Genomic DNA, 25,735 nt, shown 5'->3' with positions numbered 1-25,735 from the left:
TCAGTGTATTTAGAGACTTATTTCACTGGTGTACTTTTTCCTATTTCGCTAATATTTGTATGTTTAATGGCCCATGGTATATGTTTACTTGACCATACTTAAGAAATGCCCAGTATGTTAAATTACTGAGTAACAAGTGCATGCCATTAATTGCACATTATTACTGAGAATGGGTGGTTAGCTTCTGACATTTACACATCTTTCCTTCACTGTTGAAATATACATGGGATAGAAGGTTCGAGCAAATGCCAATTAGTGTATCGAATATCCAATCACATTGTCTCGTCAGACAAAGAGGTGGAGCTTAAGTCGTCTCATCGTTGTCAACAACAATTTAAAGTTCCTGATGTTATTAATTTCTTAACCAATGAGAATCTATTTGCCATTTGACAGACGCTAATTACGTTGCGCCGAGAATGCCACGTCATATTGAAAGTCCAAGCTTAGCTGGGAATGGTTCTACAGTAAAATTCGGTTAGTACGAACACGGATATTGCGAATTCACGGATATAGCGAAGTCATCTTGGATCCCCAGTTATATGAATTTAACAATTTTTTTTATACGGATATAGCGAGTAATTTCATAGGTCCCATTGACTTCGTTATAACCGAGTTTGACAATGACATCATTCATCTGAACAAGAGGTTGTAAAAGTTAGAGGACATTTTTGTCGTGAATGGACTGTGGCTGTACGCACGAAGTACATTCAACAACACGTGCATTAGTTAATGCCATTTTTATCCACCAGCAAGCGTGGACATTTGATGACCTTAGTTTCGATTTGCATAGAAAACATACTCAGCATCCATGTACTTTCAATCCTGTAAATATGTTCCCAAAAGCTTGCTTGGAAATTGTGCTCATGATTTTATTATAACTACATAAACATGAATATGATATGTTATGATTTTTTGTAAAATATCTTATTTTTGCATTTTTGATACACGTAACACACTTACCCTGGTATTATACAGACAGTACACTTTCTATCAAGCAACCCTCTGTTTTTAATTAACAGGTACAGACAAAAAAAATAATCTAGAGTGATACGTATATCTCTTTTCAAGTAGGTAATAACAATACAATTTGCTACATGCCAGCATTATAACCAAAGAGAATTCTGAAATTCAGAAGTGCCGATTCCAATATAAATATTGACCCGGGGCTTTTTATCACAGGTGTCCGTTCATTGAGGGATCAATGAAGCGATGAGCATAACCTTCTATCTATATATTACATATACAAAGCAATAAAAAGGCGTATAGGGACTTCCAAGCGCGACCACTTTATTATCGCTCCACCGATATACACATAACAAAGTGCAAATTCAGAATATCACAGTAGTTCAGGTGTAAGAAGTCAATACTGGATTAGGATACAGGTAGCTATTTCTTGGTCATTTTCCTCCCCGGCGACAAACTGCGATAAAGACTGGATTCTTGTTCGCCAAGATAGATACAACTGCATTAAAACCTATATAACATGGATTTTTCGTTGCATTGATTAAGTGTATCTAAACACTTTTATAGACATTTTACGTAATAGTTTGGGATGGCTTTTTAACATGACTCAACGTCTCTGTCAAACCTAGGCTTAGTTAAGAAGTGTATAAAGATTCATGCTGTGAAAATCTTATGCAACGTTGGCGACTCGCTGAATGCCAGGTTGCTGGAATTTTTAAGTGATGCGGTCCACGCAACATGAGAGTGCCGTGGTCGACACAGACGCTATACTGAGGATCACTAGGGCACCCAAAACTCCTCCCACGTACGTCCCCCGCAGTCGGTCCATGGAGGATCTCCCGGGGGGACTGCGTGTCCCCATCCTACAGAGGCCGCAGTCCCGGGTCGCAGCCCGTCTAGAGGCCCTGCAGGACGGTCTCCAGGAACTTAATATTCTGAGGGAGCAGCAGAAAGAACTCGTTAACCACGTCAAAGACATGCATATCATGGACAAAAAGCACGAACAGGTAAAACATTGACCTTATAATAAAGCGCCGGGGCGGAAAAAGGGGAAGGGGGGGGGGGGGGGTTGGCAGGTTTTGGGAATGGTCTAGCTGTGTCATATTCACAATACGCATTTTCAAATTATTTACTTTAGAATGTATTTATTATCAAACTTGTCTCTTATTAATACGCATTTTGTTTTTCAATTTTTTTTTGTGAAAATTTATCCATTGTTATCTTGGCTAATCTTTTCGAGTAGAAAGTTATAAAATTACTGTGTGCTGTCAAACAAGCATCATGCAGCAGAACAACAATAACACCTGAGTTAAATTCCAGACGTTTTCACATCATTTACTTTCACCTGGAATTCATAACCAGTCAAACGTATTTGGGTGTAAACCAAATTTTTTGCACTCTCTCGTTTGAAATACATGCACTATAGTGTATAGTGTCAAAAATAGATAGGATAACGGATGTATCAAATATGTAAGAATAAGGTTTGATCTTAAGGAAAAAAGTCCTAGTTTTCAGAAATTGATAGGATATCGGATGTTTCAAATATGTAAAGGTACAACTTTATTAGGATATGGGCTCTTTTGGCATAATCTGTATCACTTTGATGTTTTAGGTATGCGAGATTTGCTTCAGGGAAAAAAGATATTTTATCTGGTATATGTATATATATATATATATGTACATGTTTGTCTACATGGGTAAAACTTGAGAATAACAAACTTTCCTTTAAATTACATTCTGTTTTTGAAAAATTAATTTATATTCAAGCTTGATACACGTGTAATAGTATCTCGACACCCTATGAAAATGATTTAAGGTACTTCCACCCTCCTTCTGATGTCATGGGATTTTGCAAAAACCGATATTAATTTAATTCATACCCAAAAGAAATATATCTTTTGGAAGTATGCTCTTCAATATGTATTTTGAACAAATTGCTTCCTGAAAGAATTAAAAAAAAAAAAAGAAATGAATATTTTTCTTTATCTAATAAATTATTCAATCTATATAGAAGATATTAGTATGGGCAATAACTCATTCACTTGCATTTTCTTTAAAGTAAAATGGTTTCTTTTGATATCAATTGAAACATTTATTGAGTCATGTTGAACTTTCTGCAACAGATTTATGTCTTTGAACCAAGTTTTTCATGATTTTCATGATACTCTTTACATAAAATTCATGATTTTTGAATGCTGACATACTCAAGTTTATTTATGTCTTACATCTAAAAAACATATGGCAACCTATACATTTTTGAGATTATTTATTTATTTAAACTATATTTATTGAAGACAAATGAAATTTTCCTATTTTGAACTCATAAAATTCTTGAGGGTAGAAATACCTTAAAACCATCCATTTCGTGCTGACAGCAAAATTAAACATTACACAGTTGTAGAGTGCGTTACTTTGGATGGCATGACAACTAAAATGAATTACAGCGATTCTTATCTATATTTTCTGAAAACTCAAAATAATCATAGCCTTTAATAATGTACATATTTCGAAACACGGCACGTGTTAAAAAAAGTGAAAAAAAAATTACGAAAACGTTAGAAAGAACATTCTTTTTTTTTGGACAGATTGGAAAGTTGATATAGGGGAAAAGGTTAAAGTTCTGTCCTCGGATTATGGACCCATTTACCATCAATTTCACACATCGTGTCATCAATTAAAGTGTTTTAAAAGTATTTCAGAGGGAATAGCTCCCTATGCACCGTGGGTTTAACTGCATTTTTGTTTTTCATTCCGACGAAGGCATGTTACACGTTATTACAGGTGTTCGTTGAAAGCGTGTCCAGTAAAAATAAATATTAACACGTAGGTGAAAAACTTTAAACAGTTTCAATGTGTTTTTAAAGAGGCTTTTTAAATCTGTTGATACAACGAATCAAAATAAAATATATTTTGACACCCCAGTTGTAATATTTATCATTGCTTTTAAGGTATATTTTTTGGCTAACGTACGTTGACATTGTTGACATTCCGTAACAAGATTTGAAAATATCTAACACCCTAGACATCTAAATTGAACTTTTGCCACCAGTGAGAATTAAGCTGACATGAATACTACTTTGGCGATTTCTAGGATCTAGTCTTATTTGACACCTATTAATATATGATCTATGAAATTTAAATAGAATAACGGCGATATATTTTAAGAAAAATTTAACCTTCAATTGACATTAGGCAATGTTCAAAATAATTTTTTTTTATTTTCCATGTTTTCGTTTTCGTGTACATTCATCTGATGTGTAATAAAGCTTTTGAAAATAAACTTTGAAAAATATACTAATGCGCGAAATTATTCACTTGGGATTTGTTAATCAAACACGTTCTACAAAGGAGAAATCCGCAATCTGTTGATAGCACAGATGAAAGGTAAAGTCGTGCCAAAAGAAATGTTATAGTGAATAAATCGGTGTATTTGAAGTTCTGGGGTAATCAAATTTGCAAAGTGTCTGACAGATCAACGATAAAAGTACATTGTATAGAAAATTTGAAATATACCTTTTTTTATACCTCGATTACGAGTTGCATTCTAATCGACCCTCGGTCATAAATCGTAGACCAAAAGATGACAAACATTTACAAAGTTTTCTCGTACTGATAGTCGCTAGGTAGATTAAGGGTTCAAAGAATCCCCCCTGCTGAATTACAATCAACAATGCTTTATTTCACTAATACAGATTTTCTGTTTATTTGTACATTTTTATATTGCAGTTGGTTGACCAGACAGTTTCTGGTCGGTAAAAATATTGAGAGAGAGAGAGAGAGAGAGAGAGAGAGAGAGATCATCTTTTTTGTTCCTTTTGTTGTAAGGACAAAGTAGTGTACAGGTACCTCTTATCCACATTACATACTGTGTCGATTTCGAACCCCCCTTCATTACGTATTAAATAGATCCCCTGTTGGCCTAAGATTGGGTGATTTCTTTCTGTCAAGGGGAATTATGATGATATGTATTAGACATTGGGTATCGACCCTAATCGCCTTACTTATAATAAAGAAGATTCCGGCACTTCTTGATTTTCTGATCCCTATTCATAAAAGCAATCGGACCAAATTTAGACCAGTAATCCCCGAATACAAGGCCAAATTCTGTATAATAAGAAAATATCTCAAGAATGCAAGAGGGTATGAATCGCCTCAAACAAATGCAGTAAACGCTATCCCCCCGTTGTATTTTGTCCGAGAATTATTCAAAAGTGGTTTTGAAAAGATGATGAAAATGATCGAGCTTTTCATTCTCTTCATTTACGTTCTTGTTGTATATTAGGAATGTACTATTTTTTCTTCGATATGCAACAAAATGTCTTTTGCATGAAATAATTTGTTTGCACGACTATCTCGTTCACTGGCACCCGAAGTGGAGGTACCTCCTCCCCTCAATTAAAAATTGCGAAAGCTTGTAATTTTTCAAAATTATATGATTTCCCTGTCAGTCATACCCATATTTAATTACATATATATGTGACCACATCGATTCACATGTATTGACTAAATTTGAGAATCCATTTACTCTGTAAAGAGAAGCATACACCTCTATGTACATTTTTAAAATTATGAATGTAAAATAATGAAAGGCCCATATATTTAAAAATACCTCGCTTCATCGCCAACATAGAAATATTCAATCTTTTTGAAAATTATTTTTTAAAAAAATTATACGAGCGTACACATGTATGTATACTCGCTCTTTATCAAAACAAAAAAATGCAGGCAATCAAAGATTACGAAGCTCATCTCGATGATATAATTTTTAAGTATAGGCAAATCTAACGTATTTTAGCTCATCAGAGCTGAAACCTCAAGTGAGCTTTTCTGATCACCGGGGGACCCGGTTAACGTCCGTCTGTAAATGTTTCACATTTTTCACTTCCTTTGAAGAATCTCTAGGCCAATTTTAGGACCATTACACGCTTAGTTTGGACTTTCAGTAAGGCGTGGCATTCTCGACGTTACCAAAATACATATGACAGAAATGCGGCAGAATGTCAGCTGGTGTTGTAAATCGCCAATTAAAAGTTCTCTCACGGCACAGGGGTGGGGCAGCTTTCGTTGTCAACAACAATTCTTCCTGATGTTATTAATTTCTTAACCAATGAGAATCTACTAGTATTCGCCATTACGTAGCGCCGAGAATGCCACGCCCTGTTGAAAGTCCAAACTAGGGAGAAAATCATCATATCTTTAGCATCCCTTTGTGAAGGAAAGTCTAAATTGTTAAAATAGAAGGACCACGACCCGTTCCAAGGGGAGATAATCAAGAAAAAGAAAAAATTAGGCGGGGTAATCAAAAATCTTTTTCTCAAGATCCACTGGACCAGAAAAATTTATAAATATTTATGTGAAGAGCTTTCTGAGGTTGTGTAGATTTTAATTACAGTCGCACCTGTTGTTACGGCCACCTTTAATCAGCGGCCACTCCCCATGAGCGGCCAGTTTCAATCCCGCCCGATGTTTTTTCAATATTTTAACTCATTTAAGCGGCCAATGGCCAGTGGCCAGTGTTTTTATCCCGTGCGCTCAACACGTGTTTTCAGCGGCCATTTTGTCTGTTTTGTCACATGATTTCCGTTTGACACGTGACCTCGTATCCTCATACGAAGCCAAACATGAACAGCTGATAATGAGTTTTAATGACCAATTATTGCAGGTGTAATTTCAATTCTGTCAGGATTTAATGATTTAATTAATATGATTAAATGATTTATTTGTTAACAAACATTTTTTTGTGTTCTTAATATACGAAAGTAAGTTGTTAAATATTTTCATGATATAAACACATAAACTCAATAGGCTACATATTAATAACAATTTCGTCTGAGGTTATCAAGTCAAGCGGTCAGTCTCGCGTTTTAACCTTTTATGTTTTATAAATAAATTTGTATCTAGAAAAATAAAAGCTTCAATTACACAGCATAAAGGGAAATGCTTAGTTGTTAGAACATTTCATGATTTCCTGTGATGTAAATTATATGGCTGTACAATTAAATTACCAACACACATACACAAAAAAAAAACACCCAGATTTCTTCAAAAAATTCATGTAAAATGAAATGGAAGAAAAAGGATTTCATGTGACTTAAAACTTTATAAGTGTTTAAATGTGTTGAAATTGGATTTGGATACGTGTAAAAATAAATACACAGCCGTGGTCGCAATTTTTTATTCATTGGTTTGAAACCTGGAATAAGTGGCCACCTGTCTTATGTGGCCAATTTGTCATTCTCCCACGAGTGGCCTCTTAAAACAGGTTTGACTGTACTCCCGGGGAGGATAAGGCTACTATGGGGAATCAAAGTTTTCCATAAAAATACATAGGGAAAATCTTAAAAAACAAAGTAAAAACAAGAGGCCAATGGGCCAAATCGCTCACACGAGCACATTGGCTAGGAAAATCAAGACTGAAAAATTTCAAGAGGGAGGGTTGAATTTTAAACTACCCTAGAATGCTTCCATATCAATATAACAAATGGCATTGCGGCTCTTCAAGAATATTTTCCCCATCCTTCTTTTTTTTTTTAAATTTGATACCCCATTGTGGCCCATCCCTACCCCTGTGTGTCATGATTTGAACAAATTTGAATCTACACTGCCATAATATGCTTCCATATCAACATAACTAAACATGGCTTTGCTGTTCTTGAGATCTTTTTAGGTCACCTGAGTAACTCAGGTGACCTATTACTATCCGTTTTCGTCCGTCGTGCGTTGTGTGTTAACATTTGAACATTTTCAGCTTCTTCTCTGAAACCACTGAACAAATTTCAACCAAATTTGGTATACAGCATCTATGGGTGAAACAAAAATTGTGAATTTTGTGATCCCCGCCCCCCTGGGGCCTGAGGGGTGGGACCAAATCCACCAAAATTACTGTAATTTTTAAAAATCTTCTTCTTTACTCCTGGACATCAAGCAGGCAAACTGTTGGCATGAATGTAATGAGCATTGAGTTCTCTACCAAAATTGTGAAATTCATGGCCCCAGGATCAGGGGTTCTTGTGCTAGGGCGGGGCTATATAGATTATATAGTGAAAATGCATTATTTCTTTGAAAATCTTCTCTGCTCTTGGGTATTAAGTAAACTAACTAATTACATAGTTATGTTGAGCAAGAGTGCCACTTCCAAAATTGTGAATTTTATGGCCCCAGGGTCAGGGGTTCTGGTTAGGGTGGGGCTCTATTGATCATATAGTGAAAATGCATTAATTCTTTGACAATCTTCTTCTCTGCTTCTGGGTATTAAATAAACTAATAACTAAGTACATAGTTCTGATGAGAAAGTGTGTTTCTTCTAAAATTATGAATTTTATGGCCCCAGGGTCAGGGGTTCTGGTGTTAGGGTGGGGCTCTATTGATTATCTAGTGAAAATGCATTTATTCTTTGAAAATCTTCTTCTCTGCTTCTGGGTATTAAATAAACTAACTAAGCACATAACTAAGCACATAGTTATGATGAGCAAGAGTGTCTCTACCAAAATTATGAATTTTATGGCCCCATTGTCAGGGGTTCTGGTGTTAGGGTGGGGCTCTATTGATTATATAGCGAAAATACATTAATTCTTTGAAAATCTTTCCTTTGCTCCTGGGTTTTATGCCAATGATCCAAGAATATATATTTATGATGAAGAAAGGTGTATCTAGCAAAATGTATTTTTTGTGTCCCCCCTCCTGGGTCAGGGGTGGGGATGGAGGTTACATATTCTGAAAATAAATTAATGCTCTTTGGTATTAATCAACCATTTTAAGATAAAATTTGCAAATTTTGAAATTTGTGGCCCCAAGTCAGTGGTTCCTTTGGGATGATGTGCACAAAAGTGGAAGAGCATTTTCTCTTTGTTACTCTGATCTACCTTTGGGTATTAAGTAAATAGAGTAAGCATGCTAAGTCTATAATTATGATAAGCAATGGTGCCTCTTTCAAAATTGTGAATTGCAAATTTCATGGCCTCTGGTTTAAAACACAAACCAAATTTAATTGTTTGAAAGTTGTTGCACAATACTCAGGTGACCTATAAGGCCCGTGAGCCTCTTGTTTCTCTATATATTCCTAAGTATAACTTTTGATCCCCCATTGTAGCCGCAACCTACCCCATCACCCTGGGCAGTCATGATATGAACAAACTTGAATCTACACTACCTAAAGATGCTTCCATATCATAAGAACTAAGCCATTGAACAAATCACAAATCCAAAGCAACAATACTTTGGTATCCATTCCTAGATTGCTAAGAACAACATTTAGAAATTGTCCTTTCAGCAATTTTATACAATACAGATCTGAATTCATGTATAATTTCAGAGTTTATACCAGTCAAGGAGGCGGTACTCTACAAGTGCTCTAAGCAGTATCAGTGAGGAAAATACATATGTCAACTTCCCAGTTCGTCATCATAATCAACTTAACAACACCGCCCACAGAGAAAATAAAACTGCTAACAATTCTTTTCTCAGTACTGACAACACTTCTGTGGTGTATTCCAAAAGAAGACGGCCATCATTTCAGTGCGACACAATTATTACCAAAGACTTCAACCAACAGATTCCTTACATGGCTTCTAAAGGAAACCAGGCTTTTCCTAGCCCCATGCATGCAGTAATGAGACACTATGAAGTTGTTCTTAAGAGTGCTAATTCGGAATCCAATCTGAGGAAATCCACTTCACAAAGTGAACTGAAATCCACCCCAACCCAGAATTCTAACAAGGATTCTAATGAAAATGTCTCAAAAACAGAAGAGCTTCAAAAGTATCTGAAGCAGCGCCGATCGAGTTTACCTGTTACATTGAAATCTATAAAAGTGACCGATATTGACCAGTTTTGGCAGAATTACAGCAACGGGATGAAGGTCAGTGGAAACAAGTGTGCCAAAGATGACATCAATTCCCTGTCATTAGATACTACTACAGAGTCCACTTTATCTTCAGTAGAGGAGGAGGCAGAACAAGAGAATCCAAACACAGGTCCAACAGAAACTGACCAATCAGAACAGCTAAACACAGAAACTGACCAATCAGAACAGCTAAACACAGAAACCAACCAATCAGAACAGCTAGACACAGAAAACGACCAATCAGAACAGCTAGAAACAGAAACCAACCAATCAGAACAGCTAGAAACGGCCCTGTAAACAAAAAATGCCCATGGCAACTGTTTTTTTAGAATGTTAATCTCTCTGTTTTTCAAAAAAGAATTCATTCATACTGAATTGTCTTGAATAAAATATTTGTTTATTTGTTATGTTAGTATCACCTAAAAGGGTAACACATGATAAACTTTCTTCTCATAAGTTCTTACAAAGATACTGGAAAGAAGAGGTTACTTCTGATTTGAATTTAAACTCAGAAGTTTTACTTATATTCAACAAAATTTGTGGACATTATTTTGGCATGTCAGTATCAACCTCCTTATGAAAAATATGAACACAAGTTTATGAACATACTGCATCTGCCACATTTCTAAATAAAATATACATGTACAAACAAACGAATGATAACAAGAAACAGTATTAACATAATAAATTATCTGCTGCAGATATGTGTTTCTCATTTGAAAAAAAAAAAAAATGGCACAGGCCAGAGACACTTCATAATACAATCATATTTGGATACTTTATCACAGTGTCAGTTTCGTTGACTAGGCATTAGCATTAATTTCCTCCGAGTAGATATGAACCGAGTCCACAAACGTCCTCACACTCTCGGGGTCGGTGTCCCTGATGACCCCGTGACCCAGGTTGGCAATGTATCGTTGGGTTCCGAACTTAGTTACCATGTCTTTAACAGCATGTTTAAGCTCCTCCTAAAATTTATCACCATATATTACATTACATCATACCAAAGAGAATAAAAAATATATAGTAAGTTTTGTAATTTTATTACAGGTTGTTTTTTTTTTCAATCAGTCCAATTTCAGTTATTTTCTCTGTATAAAATATCTATCTAAATAGTTAAATATTAAATATATAGTTATTTTTTTTCTAAATAGATAAATATTAAATTACAGGACATGGTAAAAGGATAATACAGCATTTAAAACAAACAAAATGCCCTTTTTTTCAAATTAAAATGGTATGAAAATGTACATTTCCCTTTGAATCTTAGTCTAGGGATTTAATACTGGTTTATTATTTAGATGAATTTTCTTTTTTTTTAAAAACAATATCTTTCTAAATTAGATATCACATATATATTCATAAAATTGTTAGACTTCAGATTTGTGCATATTTTGGGTGTAACTGTGTTTTCAAACCAGGATTGTTCTGCACAGCTTTGTTGATAACAGAATCCACAAGTGTGTCAAGATTTTGTTTTAAAAGTGTATAAAGATTAATCACCTGACTGTAAATCCTACCAATCTTCTTTTCACGTGAATCGCAAACAAAGAAAATTTCACTATTAAAATTCCCTAAGTATAGAGAAATATTAACAATTCGTGCAACTTGCATAAGGTCGATCCCATTGTTGCGAAAATTTAGGATTATACAGCATTTAAAACGAAGACAAACATCCTAACCATGAAGTATTCAAATTTAAAATCTTAAACAACTGGGGATAAAATTGTTAAAATGTACAACCGTAGTAACGGAAGTGATGGGGGGGGAGGTATGTACATAGATCTAGCAGCCAACCTTGTTTACATGAGGTAAGAAACCTGTTTTAAGTTAAAATTATTTTATTTTTTCCTTTCACTTTAAATAAAAGCGCTCAATGCACTGAGCTTATAAATGTTTACATCCCTACCCCATCCAACTTCATATGCATATAATGGCAAAGTACATGTTTGGAAAAACAATAGGAGATGGATAATGACAATATGTAATTTGAGATCTATGAAAGTCTCATCAAGTTATATTCAATGTTAAAATTGTACAGATGTACTTATTAATAGCCATAACAGGCATGCAAACTTCAGGTTTTTATTTTTCTGTGAATAGTTCCTTTACATTTTGTATCCAAGTTTTCAAAGCAGGAGAATAATAATTCTGCATAGCAGAGTTGATACATGTAACAGAATATCGCATATGTGTCAAAAACAACTTGATAAACACATATTTCAATATATCGATTCAAAATTATTTTAATGCAGAAAACTGGGGATTTATTTTTATTCAAAATAAGCGGAATTTCAAAATAAGGGATTTCAATATAATTGGAGTAAGCTGTATTACTAACCTTGCATGTGTTGGTTTAATGGTCCAGTCAATTCCTACTACTTCATAACCACTATTTGACAAGTCCTCTAGGGCAAAATGAACATCTTTGGCAAAAACTACCTGTAAAGTAATATAGAAACTATTTAAAAGAAAAGTTATACCTTGGCTTAAGGTTTCATATTTTTTAAAACATTATAAATATTAAAGAGCTCATCCAAAAAATCTCACTTAATTAACAATAAATCAAGTGTTTGTTCAAAAGCTGTGTTTTCCCAAAACACATGGACCAGGATTTATGTATTTGTTAGCATTATCATGCATATTAGTTTTTATCAACATTTTGGTTTTAAAAAATCATTCAAATAAATATCAAACTTACTGAAGATGTGGAATTACTATGGAAATTGGCATGCTTCAAAAATATGGAAAGTCATTTGACGTTTAGGTAACTCACCTTGAATTTTATATAAACCTACCCTGGTTTATGAAATAAAAACAACGCTGAAGAATGTCAGTATCTGAAGCAAAACTTGTGTAGTGTGCTTTCCTAGATGTTATACATCAAAAATGCAAGATTGAGAGCTCACCTCAAAGTTACTCTAGTAGTGTTATTCCTAGATGCAACATTTATGCAAGTTTAGTCCAGGAAGGGCTTGCAGTAACTTTGAAAAGAAACTGCTTCAAAAATTAACTAGGTCACTCACCTGAAAAATGAAGGTCAAATCCAGCATCTGAAGCAAACCTGTCTAGTACATTGTAGTGTGTAAAATTAAATTGGAATGAGTCTGTTTCATTCAATACAAGCAAGTTTGCTCAAGGGCATGAAGTATCTTCTTAAAAACTTAAACCTTGTCACTCATCTAGAAAATGAAGGTCAAATTCAGCATCTAAAGCAATTCTTCAGCATGCATCCCTTATAGCATCATCCATGCAAATTTAGTTCAGGTAGGCCTAATAGTTTTTTGGTATCAGACCTGCTGCAAAATCTTTGGGGTGAGCCTTTTCAAAATGAGACAGACAGGTTTTCAAAATGTATGTGCAACTAACACAAGGATCACATAGACCTCTCACCATAGGAACATGTTCTATATTTTGTTCAGTCAGTCTCTCCTTGACTCCATAAGCCACTTTTCTAAGGTAGGGAAGCCCAAATTTATTGAACAATCCCGGGCCCATTTCACCAGCATTACTATCAAACACCTGCAGCATCTAAAACAAACAAACAAAATAATGGATATAGGCAAAGCTTGTATTCATATAGCTACAAAAGCTATTTGAATTTTCTGTTACAAGGTCATACCTGTGCCCCGGCCTTGACCTGAGCTACAAGGTAATCTATTGTTTTGGTCGTCAGTAGCTGCAGTAGTGTGTTACTGGCCTCAGGGTACTGGACTAGCCACCTCCTGGCCTTGGGGACGGGGGCTGCTGAGCTGCCATCAATCATGTACTTCATAATGGTCCACTAAGTCAAGTAAATCAACACAATTATTGTTAAGGATCATTAAACTGTAGCCATGAACTTTCAACAAAAGTTATGAATGAATGCTTCTAATTGAATTTTCTCATAGATATTTGACAGTATGTTTGAATATGAGAGGTGATTTAGCATGGTATACTTTAAACCAACTACTATTTGCGTCATCTTTTATTTGCGATTCGTCAGTTTGAAATCAATCTGAGACGACCAATTTTCACGAAGAAGGAAACATTTTCTACAAAAACAGAGCAAAATAAATGATTCGCGGCAATTAATATTTGGGACTTAAAGTGGGTCGCACACTCACAAATATTTCTTGCATACGAATTAAAGTTCGTTTACAGTATTATCGATTAAAATTTTCTAAATCAGCACACAACTTGCCCAAGCTTATTTCATTTTTTAATGAAACAGAACAACTTCTTACAAAGCTTGAAATTCTGACAAATATAAGAGTACTAATTTTCTGAGGTGAGAAGTGTCTTACGGGGGCACCAGAGAAACCGATGAGTGGACACCGTCCCTCCAGTCTCTGTCTGGTCAGAGTAATGGCATCCATCACGTAATGAAGTTCCTGCGTCACGTCAACTATTGTGTTCAATTTTTTCAGATCTTCTGGAGTTTGGAGTAAAAAGTCAAATGTCATACCCTAAAAAATATAGTATACATTTATTAATGAGATGAATACATGAAGAGAATTGGAAAGAATTTTGAACATGCTATATTATGTCACTAAATAAAATGATACATGTTCTTGTCTTCATACCTTTCCTTCTTCAATGTCAATTCCAATTCCTAAAGCTTGTGGAATGACTAAAATGTCAGAGAAAATGATAGCTGCATCAAGGTTAAACCGCTTCAAAGGCTGAAAGTACAAGTAATATTAAAATAAATTTTACAAATTTTTGGGAGTTGTTAATCGGGCTCAACATTAAATAAAATATTGTAACTATATTCTAGCAGTTGTCAACTCAACAAGTTGCTAACAACTGTTATTTGTCCGAATGCATTTGTTACTTACATAAATCTGAAAAGATAATGAACCTTAATATAAAGAATATATATATAAATTACCAATAAACACTGACTTATAAAGATTTGAATACTGTAAACGTATTACATCTGGCTGTGTATTCTTTTTAGCACCTTTCGCAGAAAGAAACTTCCGCTAAATCAAGTACACCACTAATTGACTTGCACATATATGAATGAATAGGAACATGAAATAATGCGCTAAATCAAATCTACGCTAACTTGTTGAAAAATCAATTTCCGCCAAATACCGTACATGCCAAATAAAATAAATTTACAGTAAGTAACCCACCTGAAGAGTTATCTCACATGAAAACTCCGGGTTTCTGACCATATCAAAAAATGAGGCTGAATGCTCTGCTTTAAATTCACCATATTCTGCAAAAGTATATAATACAGGCCTTTGAAAAATACAAACTCCTCCTGAAATCATACAGATGCATGTCCATTTCAAGTAAATGTCGACTTTACATATACAGATAAACTTTGGTTTCCAAGCCTAAAATCTCGAATACCAAGTATAATATGTCAACGAGGTATGGAAACCCCAACATACTTATATTTAAAGTATTTCTCTCAATATCTTGATTCTTTGGATTTCTGCAAGATTTTTCTTGGTCCCATTGAGTTTGAGATAATGTGAAGATTGACTGTGCATATAGTTTTCATAAAGCTATGCCGAGGAATGTTTTCACTGTTTTGGGATGAATATTCTTACATTCAATACTATCACTGAGCTAGAAGATTAAAAAAATTACTACTGAGGTTAATCAGAAAGGGTGATGTCAGATATAGTTGCATGTTAAAAATTCCTGACCTGATAAATAGCGGCCTGCTTGACGCATCAGCCATACTGGTGTACGCTCTGTTCTCTCTCCTCTGGCAGCTCTTAATATAAGATCATTCTTTAGAGGTGGAAAAAACTGTCAACGATAATGAAACCATTAATTTTATTTAGAATAAGATCAATTCAATTTTATGATTTCAATCTCCATTTTTTAATCATGTTTATAGGCAGATGTACAAATAAACTGCTATGCGGTGGTTAAATTTTTGTAATATCTTATAAATGTGAATTTATCAACCCCCCCCCCCCAACTATTTGGCAAAATAATCGAAAGTTTAAATGTCCTCACAGCTGACCTGTAAGGATTTATGCACTCAGTTATTATAATGATATAATCAATGAAATTATAGACATTAATAAGAATTACCTGTGTTATTATTGGTGCTGTCATCATAAATTTTTACAAAGAACGCAAAATACTATTGAAAATCATAAGTTCTTCAGCAATATTTACATAACATACGGTACATAATACATATGTATGAAACAATCACACGTGTTGTAAAAAATATTAGAGTGATTTCCCTTTGAACTGCAGTATGGCATGCCTAAAAACTTACGTTACCGCATATTATTTTTCTTCTTTAGCTTGCGTAAAATTCTCAAAACGTGTAAATAAAATAAGGTTATGCAATTTTCATTGATGAAGATTATTCAAGAAGAAGCAAGCCTCTTTTAGGAAGAGACTGGGTCGCTGGGAATGAAAAAAACCTTATTTTCATTTCTAAAAGAAGGAGAGGGGGGGGGGCAGACTCGCCAATGTACCTATGAACTAAGTATAAATATAGTATATAGGTCCCATCTTATGGGTTCTAAAAACAATTGAAGATTTTTCTTTTTGAAATTTTTTTTAAACACATGCAATCCCGTTTGTGTAGCTATTTCTACTGGACACTACTTATGTTTAAACCCTGTAAAACTTACGACACCTTCCTCACTTTGTGGGGGAGGGGGTGGGGGATAACAGACTGTCATTAATCAGTTAATTGTGCTTTAATAATAATTCTTTAGAAATCTAAAGTGTTTGGCTTTTCTCCATGTGAATAGCCACTTCACTGGGCCAGTGAGCTACCTAATCATCCACTTGGTTGTTCTGCATTATTATTTCCAAAAATATTTTTAAGGAAAAAGTCTCTTTTCATCCAAACGAAGTTAAACTGGCAGTCTTTGATGAGAAAGTAATTATACATTCTTATCAGACTTCAAGTTCTGTATGAATTCAGGAACTACAAACATAAATGTGGGTATAAATAGCATAACAAATATTTCAAGAATTAGTATGAAACATTGAAAGCTTATGTAAAAGAGGCCCAGGGGCCATATCGCTCACCTGAGCAATTGGCTAGGAAAAAACACAGATCAGATCAGAACTGAAAGTAAACTGGGGGGGGGGGAACATTGAATTTTCATGTAGTGTCATTTTTGAAAAACTTGAATCCACACTACCTGAGGATGATTCCCTATAAATATAACGAAGCCTGGCTTTGAAGTACTTGAAAAGAAGATTTTAAAAGGTTTCCCTATATGTTCCTATGTAAAACTTTGATCCGCCATTTTGGCCCCACCCTACCCCCGGGGGTCATGATTTGAACAAACTTGAATCTACACTACCTCAGAGGATGATTCCACATGAGTTTAATCTTTCCTGGCCCAGTGGTACTTGAGAAGAAGATTTTTAAAGATTTTTCCTATATATTCCTATGTAAAACTTTGATAAATTTTGCCCCACCCTACCCCCGGGGGTCATGATTTGAACAAACTTGAATCTACACTACCTGAGGATGATCCCACATAAGTTCCATCTTTCCTGGCCCAGTAGTACTTGAGAAGAAGATTTTTAAAGATTTTTCCTATACATGTATATTCCTATGTAAAACTTTGTTTGCCATTTTGTCCCCACCCTTCCCCCGGGGGTCATGATTTGAACAAATTTGAATCCACACTACCTGAGGATGATTCCACATGAGTTTCATCTTTCCTGGCCCAGTGGTTCTTGAGAAGAAGATTTTTAAAGCTTTTTTCCTATATATTCCTATGTAAAACTTTGATCGGCCATTTTGGCCCCACCCTTCCTTTGTGGGGGTCATGATTTGAACAAACTTGAATCTACACTACCTGAGGATGATCCCAAATGAGTTTCATCTTTCCTGGCCCAGTGGTTATTGAGAAGAAGATTTTTAAAGATTTTTCCTATATATTCCTATGTAAAACTTTGATCGGTAAATTTTGGCCCCACCCTACCCCCGGGTGGTCATGATTTGAACAAACTTGAATCTACACTACCTGAGGAATGATCCCACATGAGTTTCATCTTTCCTGGCCCAGTGGTTCTTGAGAAGAAGATTTTTTAAGATTTTTTCTATATATTCCTATGTAAAACTTTGATCGGCCATTTTGGCCCCACCCTACCCCCGGGAGTCATGATTTGATCAAACTTGAATCTACACTACCTGAGGATGATTTCACATGAGTATCATCTTTCCTGGCCCAGGGGTTCTTGAGAAGAAGATTTTTTAAAAATGCCATTAATTTTTCTCTAATTCATAATTATCTCCCCTTGGAAAAGGGCCTGGCCCTTAATTTGAACAAACTTGAATCCCCTTCACCCAAGAATACTTTGTACCAAGTTTGGTTGAAATTGGCCCAGTGGTTCTTGAGAAGAAGATGAAAATGTGAAAAGTTTACGACGATTCAACGACAACGACAACGACGACGAAGTCAACGACGAAAAATACAACGGAAAATTTTTTAAATTCGATCATCACTTGAGCCTTCGGCTCAGGTGAGCTAAAAATTCAAATGAACAAATCTTTAAAAAAAAGAATAAAGCAGAATTTACATTATATGTGTGTATTTTAAAAAGTACCACACAAACCTGCAATCTTTTCAACGTTTGTTGAATAAAAAAATGAAATATCTATTCTGGCAGTTTATGTTCTGTTGATCGACCTGGACATCTAAAACTATTTAAACAACTGAGCTATAGGGATACCCCATTTGGAACATTTGAAAGAATTTATTAGATTCTCCTACTTAAGTTGAAAGTTTTCCCCAACATATCAGCATAGACAAAGCCATTTTTGTAGCAAAGAGTTATCTCTCTTTTTTCATGATTCCAACCTAACTTCATACTAATAATTTTTTAAATAATGTTTAACTTTTCTTAAAACGTTTATCAGCAAATAATTTGCTTCTAATATCTCTTAATTTTGTTTGGATGAAAACAAAAATATTAATCAACCAACATCAATTTGAGAAACATGGAAAATTGAATTAGTTCCCTTTTTCAAAATGCGAAGTAAATTATAAATGTAGTCAGTGATTTACTTAGCGTGACAGTGCCTGAGAAATTCAATACTATAAATTACCACAAAGAATTAAATTTCTTGATTTTTCATGTGCAATCAGAAAAAAAACTGAATGTGTATTAGCATTTTATGCAAACTATCTTTTAATTATTGTCTAACATTTTACATTTAATCACACAAAAATACAGCATAAATGTACAAATCATTTATTTATAAGGAAATATTATGATAAGTACAATCAGAAATTTTATGTACTAGTATATAAACATAAATATAATGTATATTCCCTATGATAAATTAATCACAGTGTACAAGTATATGTAATTACATGTACATTCTGCTATGATATTCCATGGAATAAATAAAACAATGTTGATAATTCACATATAAAATCCTAATTCAACTTGGAAATTCAACTCTTCTTTGGGACTAGGCAATCCTTTTATCATGTCTGTTTTGGCATCCAGACTCCTACACTGACATCACTTCCTGCACTCGCTAATACTCCATTCTGATAGGCTAGCTATAAATAAAATGAAATACTGTGTAAATGAATATAAAATGGGGGTGGGGGTGGGGGTGGGGGTGTATGAATGTCTTACTGATCAAAAGAGAGTTGCCCTATAAACATAAACCTCTGAAGCCCCTGGGTACTTACTCTGGATACATCAGCTGTGTGTTCAGTGATTATTGTCAGGGGTTCTGGATTAAGGGTGGGATCCAGTACTTTGATTGTGTTGTCTGTGGAACAAGAGAATATTGCTCCTGGTGTGTAAATAACTCCAGTGGCTTTACCAGAGTGACCAACATCAAATGTCTAAAGAAAAAAGAATGGTCATTATGTAACACTAAATTTAATTTCTCATATGGAGAAATGCAAGTCTTGTCCAGCATTAAATTTGTTATACAAAATTTTACAACTGTTACTCTCTTGACTCAAAGAAGGATTTGGTTATAACATATCCATGAATGTAAACAGAATTTATTTTACTATCCACTACCACAAGTAAAATTTACATATTATAATTAAATTTTATAATAAAAACAAAATATAAACAAGAGGCCCATGGGCCACATCGCTCACCTGAGCACTGTGGCTAGGAAAAAGTAGAAATTGGCTTATTTTTGAAAAGTTTAAATCCGAAAGTAGTCCCATGACCAATCATGGCTTTACTATTCTTGAGAAGAAATTTTTAAAGAATTTTCCTATATATTTCTATGCAAAAAATTTGGTTGGCCATTTTGGCCCCGCCCTACCCCTGGGGGTCATGATTTGAACAAACTTGAATCTACATTACCTGAGGATGCTTCCATATAAATATGATCAATTATAGCTTTGCTTTTCTTGAGAAGAAGATTTTAAAGAATTTTCCTATATAGTTCTAATTGTAAAACTTTGGTTGGCCATTTGCCCCCCCCCCTATCCCCCGGGGTCATGATTTCAACAAACTGAATCTACACTATCTGAGGATGCTTCCATATAAATATGATCAATTATGACTTTACTATTCTTGAGAAGATTTTTATAGAATTTTCCTATATATTTCTATGTAAAACTTTGGTCGTCCACTGTGGCCCCGCCCTACCCCCGGGGGTCATGATCTGAACAAACTTGAATCTACACTACCTGAGGATGCTTCCATATAAATATGATCAATTATGGCTTTACTATTCTTGAGAGGAAGATTTTTAAAGAATTTTCCTATATATTTCTATGTAAAACTAAATTGGTCGGCCATCATGGCCCCACCCTACCCCGGGGGTCATGATTTGAACAAACTTGAATCTACACTACCTGAGGATGCTTCCATATAAATATGATCAATTATGGCTTTACTATTCTTGAGAAGATTTTTATAGAATTTTCCTATATATTTTTATGTAAAGCTTTGGTCGTCCACTGTGGCCCCGCCCTACCCCCGGGGGTCATGATCTTAACAAACTTGAATCTACACTACCTGAGGATGCTTCCATATAAATATGATCAATTATGGCTTTGAAATTTTTGAGAAGAAAATTTTTTAAAAAATTCCTATATGTTTAAGAAGAAATTTTTAAAGAATTTTCCTATATATTTCTATGCAAAAAATTTGGTTGGCCATTTTGGCCCCGCCCTACCCCCGGGGGGCCCTGGGGGTCATGATTTGAACAAACCTGAATCTACACTACCTGAGGATGCTTCCATATAAATATGGTGAATTATGGCTTTGTTATTTTTTTTAACTAGAAAAATTTTAAAGAATTTTCCTATATCTTTCTATGTAAAACTTTGGTCGGCCAATATGGCCCCGCCCTACCCCGGGGGTCACGATTTGAACAAACTTGAATCTACACTACCTGAGGATGCTTCCATATAAATATGATCAATTATGGCTTTACTATTCTTGAGAGGAAGATTTTTAAAGAATTTTCCTATATATTTCTATGTAAAACTTTGGTCGGCCATCATGGCCCCACCCTACCCCCTGGGGGTCATGATTTGAACAAACTTGAATCTACACTACCTGAGGATGCTTCCATATAAATATGATCAATTATGGCTTTGAAATTTTTGAGAAGAAGATTTTTTAAAAAATTCCTATATGTTTAAGAAGAAATTTTTAAAGAATTTTCCTATATATTTCTATGCAAAAAATTTGGTTGGCCATTTTGGCCCCACCCTACCCCCTGGGGGTCATGATTTGAACAAACCTGAATCTACACTACCTGAGGATGCTTCCATATAAATATGGTGAATTATGGCTTTGTTATTTTTTTTAACTAGAAAAATTTTAAAGAATTTTCCTATATCTTTCTATGTAAAACTTTGGTCGGCCAATGTGGCCCCGCCCTACCCCCGGGGGTCCTGATTTGAACAAACTTGAATCTACACTACCTGAGGATGCTTCCATATAACTTTCAGCTTTCCTGGCACAGTGGTTCTTGAGAAGAAGATTTTTAAAGAATTTTCCTATATATTTCTATCTAAAACTTTAGTCGGCCATTGTGGCCCAGCCCTAACCCCGGGGTTCATGATTTGAACAAACTTAAATCTACGCTACCTGAGGATGCTTCCATATAAGTTTCATCTTTCCTGGCACAGTGGTTGTTTAGATGTAGATATATTATGTAATTTCTTATATATTTCTATGTAAAACTTTGGTCGACCATTGTGGCCCCGCCCTACCCCGGGGGTCATGATTTGAACAAACTTGAATCTACATTACCTGAGGATACTTCCACATAAGTTTCAGCTTTTCTGGCATAGTGGTTGTTGAGAAGAAGATTTTTAAAGAATTTTCCTATATATTTTGATATAAAACTTTGGCCGGCCATTGTGGCCCCGCCCTACCCCCAGGGGTCATGATTTGAACAAACTTGAATCTACACTACCTGAGGATGCTTCCATATAAGTTTCAGCTTTCCTGGCACAGTGGTTCTTGAGAAGAAGATTTTTAAAACATGCCACCAAATTTTTATTAATTCCCAAATATCTCCCCTCGAATGAGGACGTGGCCCTTCATTTGAACAAACTTGAATCCCCTTCACCAAAGGATGCTTTGTGGCAAGTTTGGTTGAAATTGGCCCAGCGGTTCTTGAGAAGAAGTCGAAAATGTGAAAAGTTTACAGACAGACAGACGGACTACAGACAAAATGTGATCAGAAAAGCTCACTTGAGCCTTCGGCTCAGGTGAGCTAAAAAGGAAGATTTTAAGTGGTATAAACAATCTAAACTTTTCTATACTTGCCTTAATATACTCAAACTGTCCTAGAGAAGCATCATACAACTGTAGATTCCCATCTTTATCAGCCACCCAGAGTTGTTGATGACCAAAAGAGATATCCATTGCATAACTCTCCAACTAGAAAAAATTAAAGTGTAAGGAAAAACTTAGGTACGTCTAGAGACATGGACATTTTTGATATACCACAACTTTCAAGGAAATAAAAAATGAATATATTTTTTTCAAAATGTGAACTTTAAAACTGTTTACCTGTATTGCTTTGTTAATTGTTTCATCAATTAAAATCTGTGTTGACCTGTATAGTTTTATTAGTTATAAATCTGTTTACCTGTATTGTTGTATTAATTATAAATCTGTGTTTACCTGTATAGTTTTGTACACCTGTCCAGCTCTCCTATCAAATACAGCCACTGTTTTGTCTTCACTTCCTGTCACAATATACTTGTCGTCTGCTGCCAAACACAGAACAGGTCGCCGATGGTAACGCTTCCTGTGGACCTCCCCATCACGAGGGTCAATGATGTAAATATGTCGATCATATCCTGCAGCAAATACCTGATTGGCTTCAAAGTGGATCCCAAGAATGGCTGATTTACATCTGTTTAAAGAATTTTTAGCTGAGATGCCAAAAGATGATAGCAAAATCCTACTAAGCCATATTTTCTTCTTAGTTCTCTAGGAATTACTTACTTGTACTTGCTGCACTCAGTAACTCCATTATTGAGGTCCCACATTTTGATATAGGTGTCCCAGGATCCAGAACATAGCTTATTGTCATGTGATGCCAAACTCCATATCCAACCCTACAAGAATAACATTATACTTGCAGTGAATTGTCTGTATTCCAAACATCCAATCTATATTATATAAACTATTGATTCAAATGATTATATATTTGATAGATATATGAATTTCTCAGATCTAAAAATTATAGAATTTTATCCCTCATACACATATTAGTAACTGCTTCCAAGAAATAAAACATTTCTTACTTTGTGTGCCTTGGCATCTGAGTATATTTTCATGGCTTTTACACTGGCTGAATCATCTGGACTGTACTTGGTCAAATCCAGAATATTAAGATATCTGTCCCTAGATCCTGAGGCTAATATGGTCCCATTCTGGAAAAATAAGGAGGCATGTAAAAAAAAAATCTTTGAAATATCTGTGAAAAGTTTGAAAAAATGTTCTTTTTGCATTGTTGCCTCAGTATTTGGCAGAAACTTAGTATATGTCCAAGTTCCAACATAATTATTAACATAATTTGCTAAATCTTCCTTACTTAATTTTCAAGAAAGAACAGACTTCTTTCATGAAAGTTAATTACTGTAGCTCAGAAAGATTGCCTTTTTTTTCTCTTACATTCATTAGATGAACAGCATCTACAGGGGCAAAAATACCCTCTCTGTAGAAGAAATGGTGACAGGTTTGATCTGGATTACTCCAGATTCTGTAGGATTCCTCCCTCTCCGCACAGGCCTCCCTCCAGCTGAAGTTTTCATCTAAAAGGATGCAAAATTATTTTTTTCAACTAAAACCATTATCACCAGCCCCTAACATCACTCCTTTCCAAAAATAAATACTGATAAATAGATGTGTCAAGGAGACACAAATACCCCCTAACATGAGAGTTCTAAACACTTGTGTGAAAGTCTCAGTGAAAATATCAATGTATGGAAATGGCAGAAAAATAAATTATCTTATTTTGTATCAAGTTTATAGCATGAGATCTGATTAGTTTGCATGTCAGGTCTAAATTTTCCTACACCAGACTACAGCCAGTGGGTAAATAATGTGACATCAAAATGCCATCATGTAAAATTCCTTTTACCACAAAAAGCAAATAACTTAATAATGTCACAATGCATTGTCACAGTAGCATACAGTAAATTTGATTGATGGAATGAATGATTGATTGTATGTTGTTTTATGTCCCATTCGAAAAATTTTCATTCATGTAGAGACATCTGATGATCACCAGTATCAGTGAAGGGCTTCAAATTTTGACTTTAACTTGGCACTCAGGGCCATTGAGGAGTGAGGGATCTTTATTGTGCCAATGCCTGCTATGACACTGGACCTCGGTTTTTTAAGGTCTCATCCAAAGGAACCGCAACTTTCACTTCAAGTGCCGAGCGCATGGTGAAGGAACATGCAGTTGCTGCCCATTTTTTATCAATTTAGTTCAGTCACCTCCAAGATTCAAACTCACAACCTCCCGATCATGAAGGTAGCGATCTACCGACTGAGCTACTGTGAATGGTTTGTCGTTAAATGTATCTTACCAAATACACAATTAGTTACATGAAACTTACATGGATGGATACATGTCACTTACCATATACCAGTGGATAAACTTGTAACTTACCATATACAGGTGGATATGGTTTGGGCCATCTTTTGTGGATACGGGTTTTCCAGTATATGTCACTAACAAACAAGTCCTGAAAACTAATACACACTTTACTCAGGGTGTGGACAAGAAACTTTGCATCTAAAAAACTGCAGATGTGCATTAACAGTTCCACTGGTAATTTTTCTAATGTGAGTGACACGTCTGTCCTCTGTTCATCTTCAATCTGAAGATCTGTGATATCGACTCCATCTTCTATGGAGATTGAATCTGATGGAGGATATTTATCTTCTTTCTCAGGATTATTTGATCTGTCTGCATTTTTATCCATCATGTACATGTACTTCTGAAATCAAATGGCCATGTTTCATTGTGAGTATTATGTAATTAATAAAGAATAAAAAAAATTAAAATAATCAAAAAAAATGTTTTACTAGTCAATGCATCAAAATTGTAAGCAACTTAAAAATTGGACCTATTATACACATAAACTAAGTGAATAACAGAACTTTAATAGCCTTCTTTCTATGATTAATTTTGAGAAGGATACACCAAACATCAAAAAGCAACAGAGAAAATTCGAAATAATTCTCGCCTACATGCAATCCTATCATCACCTGTCTTGACAGAACTCACCTTTCAGTAGGGTGATACAACAGAATCAAAGGTGGCTGAAAAATATCAATCAGTGAGTCATGTCAAAAAATAAAAATACTGTAATCTACATTTTCACGTGTGAACGGCCACTTACTTCTTCCGTAAACAATGTAACATTGCGCAAAATGTAGTGTAGACAGCATATTTTTCAGAAAGATATATGGCTAAAATCATCAAATAGTAAATAAAAATTATTTTTTTGCTACTAT

The 25,735-nt window shown here is 34.9% G+C and overlaps 2 protein-coding genes across 2 annotated transcripts; one reads left to right on the top strand and one right to left on the bottom strand.

Moving 5' to 3' along the window:
• The first annotated feature begins 1,179 nt into the window (after nt 1-1,179).
• Nucleotides 1,180-10,212, top strand: LOC134255250 (uncharacterized). The gene is made up of 2 exons (XM_062737764.1): nt 1,180-1,970; nt 9,275-10,212. Exons 1-2 carry the CDS (start codon nt 1,686-1,688, stop codon nt 10,100-10,102), a joined length of 1,113 nt encoding a protein of 370 aa, XP_062593748.1. The 5' UTR covers nt 1,180-1,685; the 3' UTR covers nt 10,103-10,212.
• On the bottom strand, nt 10,181-25,649 carry LOC134255270 (uncharacterized). Its single transcript, XM_062737784.1, has 16 exons — nt 25,506-25,649; nt 24,885-25,215; nt 23,879-24,018; nt 23,509-23,637; nt 23,207-23,319; nt 22,880-23,114; nt 19,450-19,608; nt 15,454-15,559; nt 14,929-15,014; nt 14,371-14,469; nt 14,092-14,253; nt 13,428-13,589; nt 13,199-13,336; nt 12,147-12,247; nt 11,326-11,332; nt 10,181-10,773 (listed from the first exon to the last, which is right to left on the bottom strand). Exons 2-16 carry the CDS (start codon nt 25,207-25,209, stop codon nt 10,609-10,611), a joined length of 2,127 nt encoding a protein of 708 aa, XP_062593768.1. The 5' UTR covers nt 25,210-25,215; nt 25,506-25,649; the 3' UTR covers nt 10,181-10,608.
• Nucleotides 25,650-25,735: the final 86 nt, after the last annotated feature.

Source organism: Saccostrea cucullata, unplaced genomic scaffold, assembly GCF_032062105.1.
Source record: "Saccostrea cucullata isolate Sc308-1 unplaced genomic scaffold, CSIRO_AGI_Scuc_v1 ctg127, whole genome shotgun sequence".
In the NCBI taxonomy this organism is placed as follows: domain Eukaryota; kingdom Metazoa; phylum Mollusca; class Bivalvia; order Ostreida; family Ostreidae; genus Saccostrea; species Saccostrea cuccullata.
This window is presented reverse-complemented; position numbering and strand designations above follow the sequence as displayed.

Coding starts and splice junctions, on each gene's coding strand:
- LOC134255250 (XM_062737764.1), top strand. CDS start 1,686: ATGCGGTCCACGCAACATGAGAGTGCCGTGGTCGACACAGACGCTATA. Junction 1,971..9,274: donor TGGACAAAAAGCACGAACAG/GTAAAACATTGA, acceptor GTATAATTTCAG/AGTTTATACCAGTCAAGGAG.
- LOC134255270 (XM_062737784.1), bottom strand. CDS start 25,209: ATGTACATGATGGATAAAAATGCAGACAGATCAAATAATCCTGAGAAA. Junction 13,590..14,091: donor TCGGTTTCTCTGGTGCCCCC/GTAAGACACTTC, acceptor TACTTGACTTAG/TGGACCATTATGAAGTACAT. Junction 13,337..13,427: donor AGGTCAAGGCCGGGGCACAG/GTATGACCTTGT, acceptor TGTTTGTTTTAG/ATGCTGCAGGTGTTTGATAG.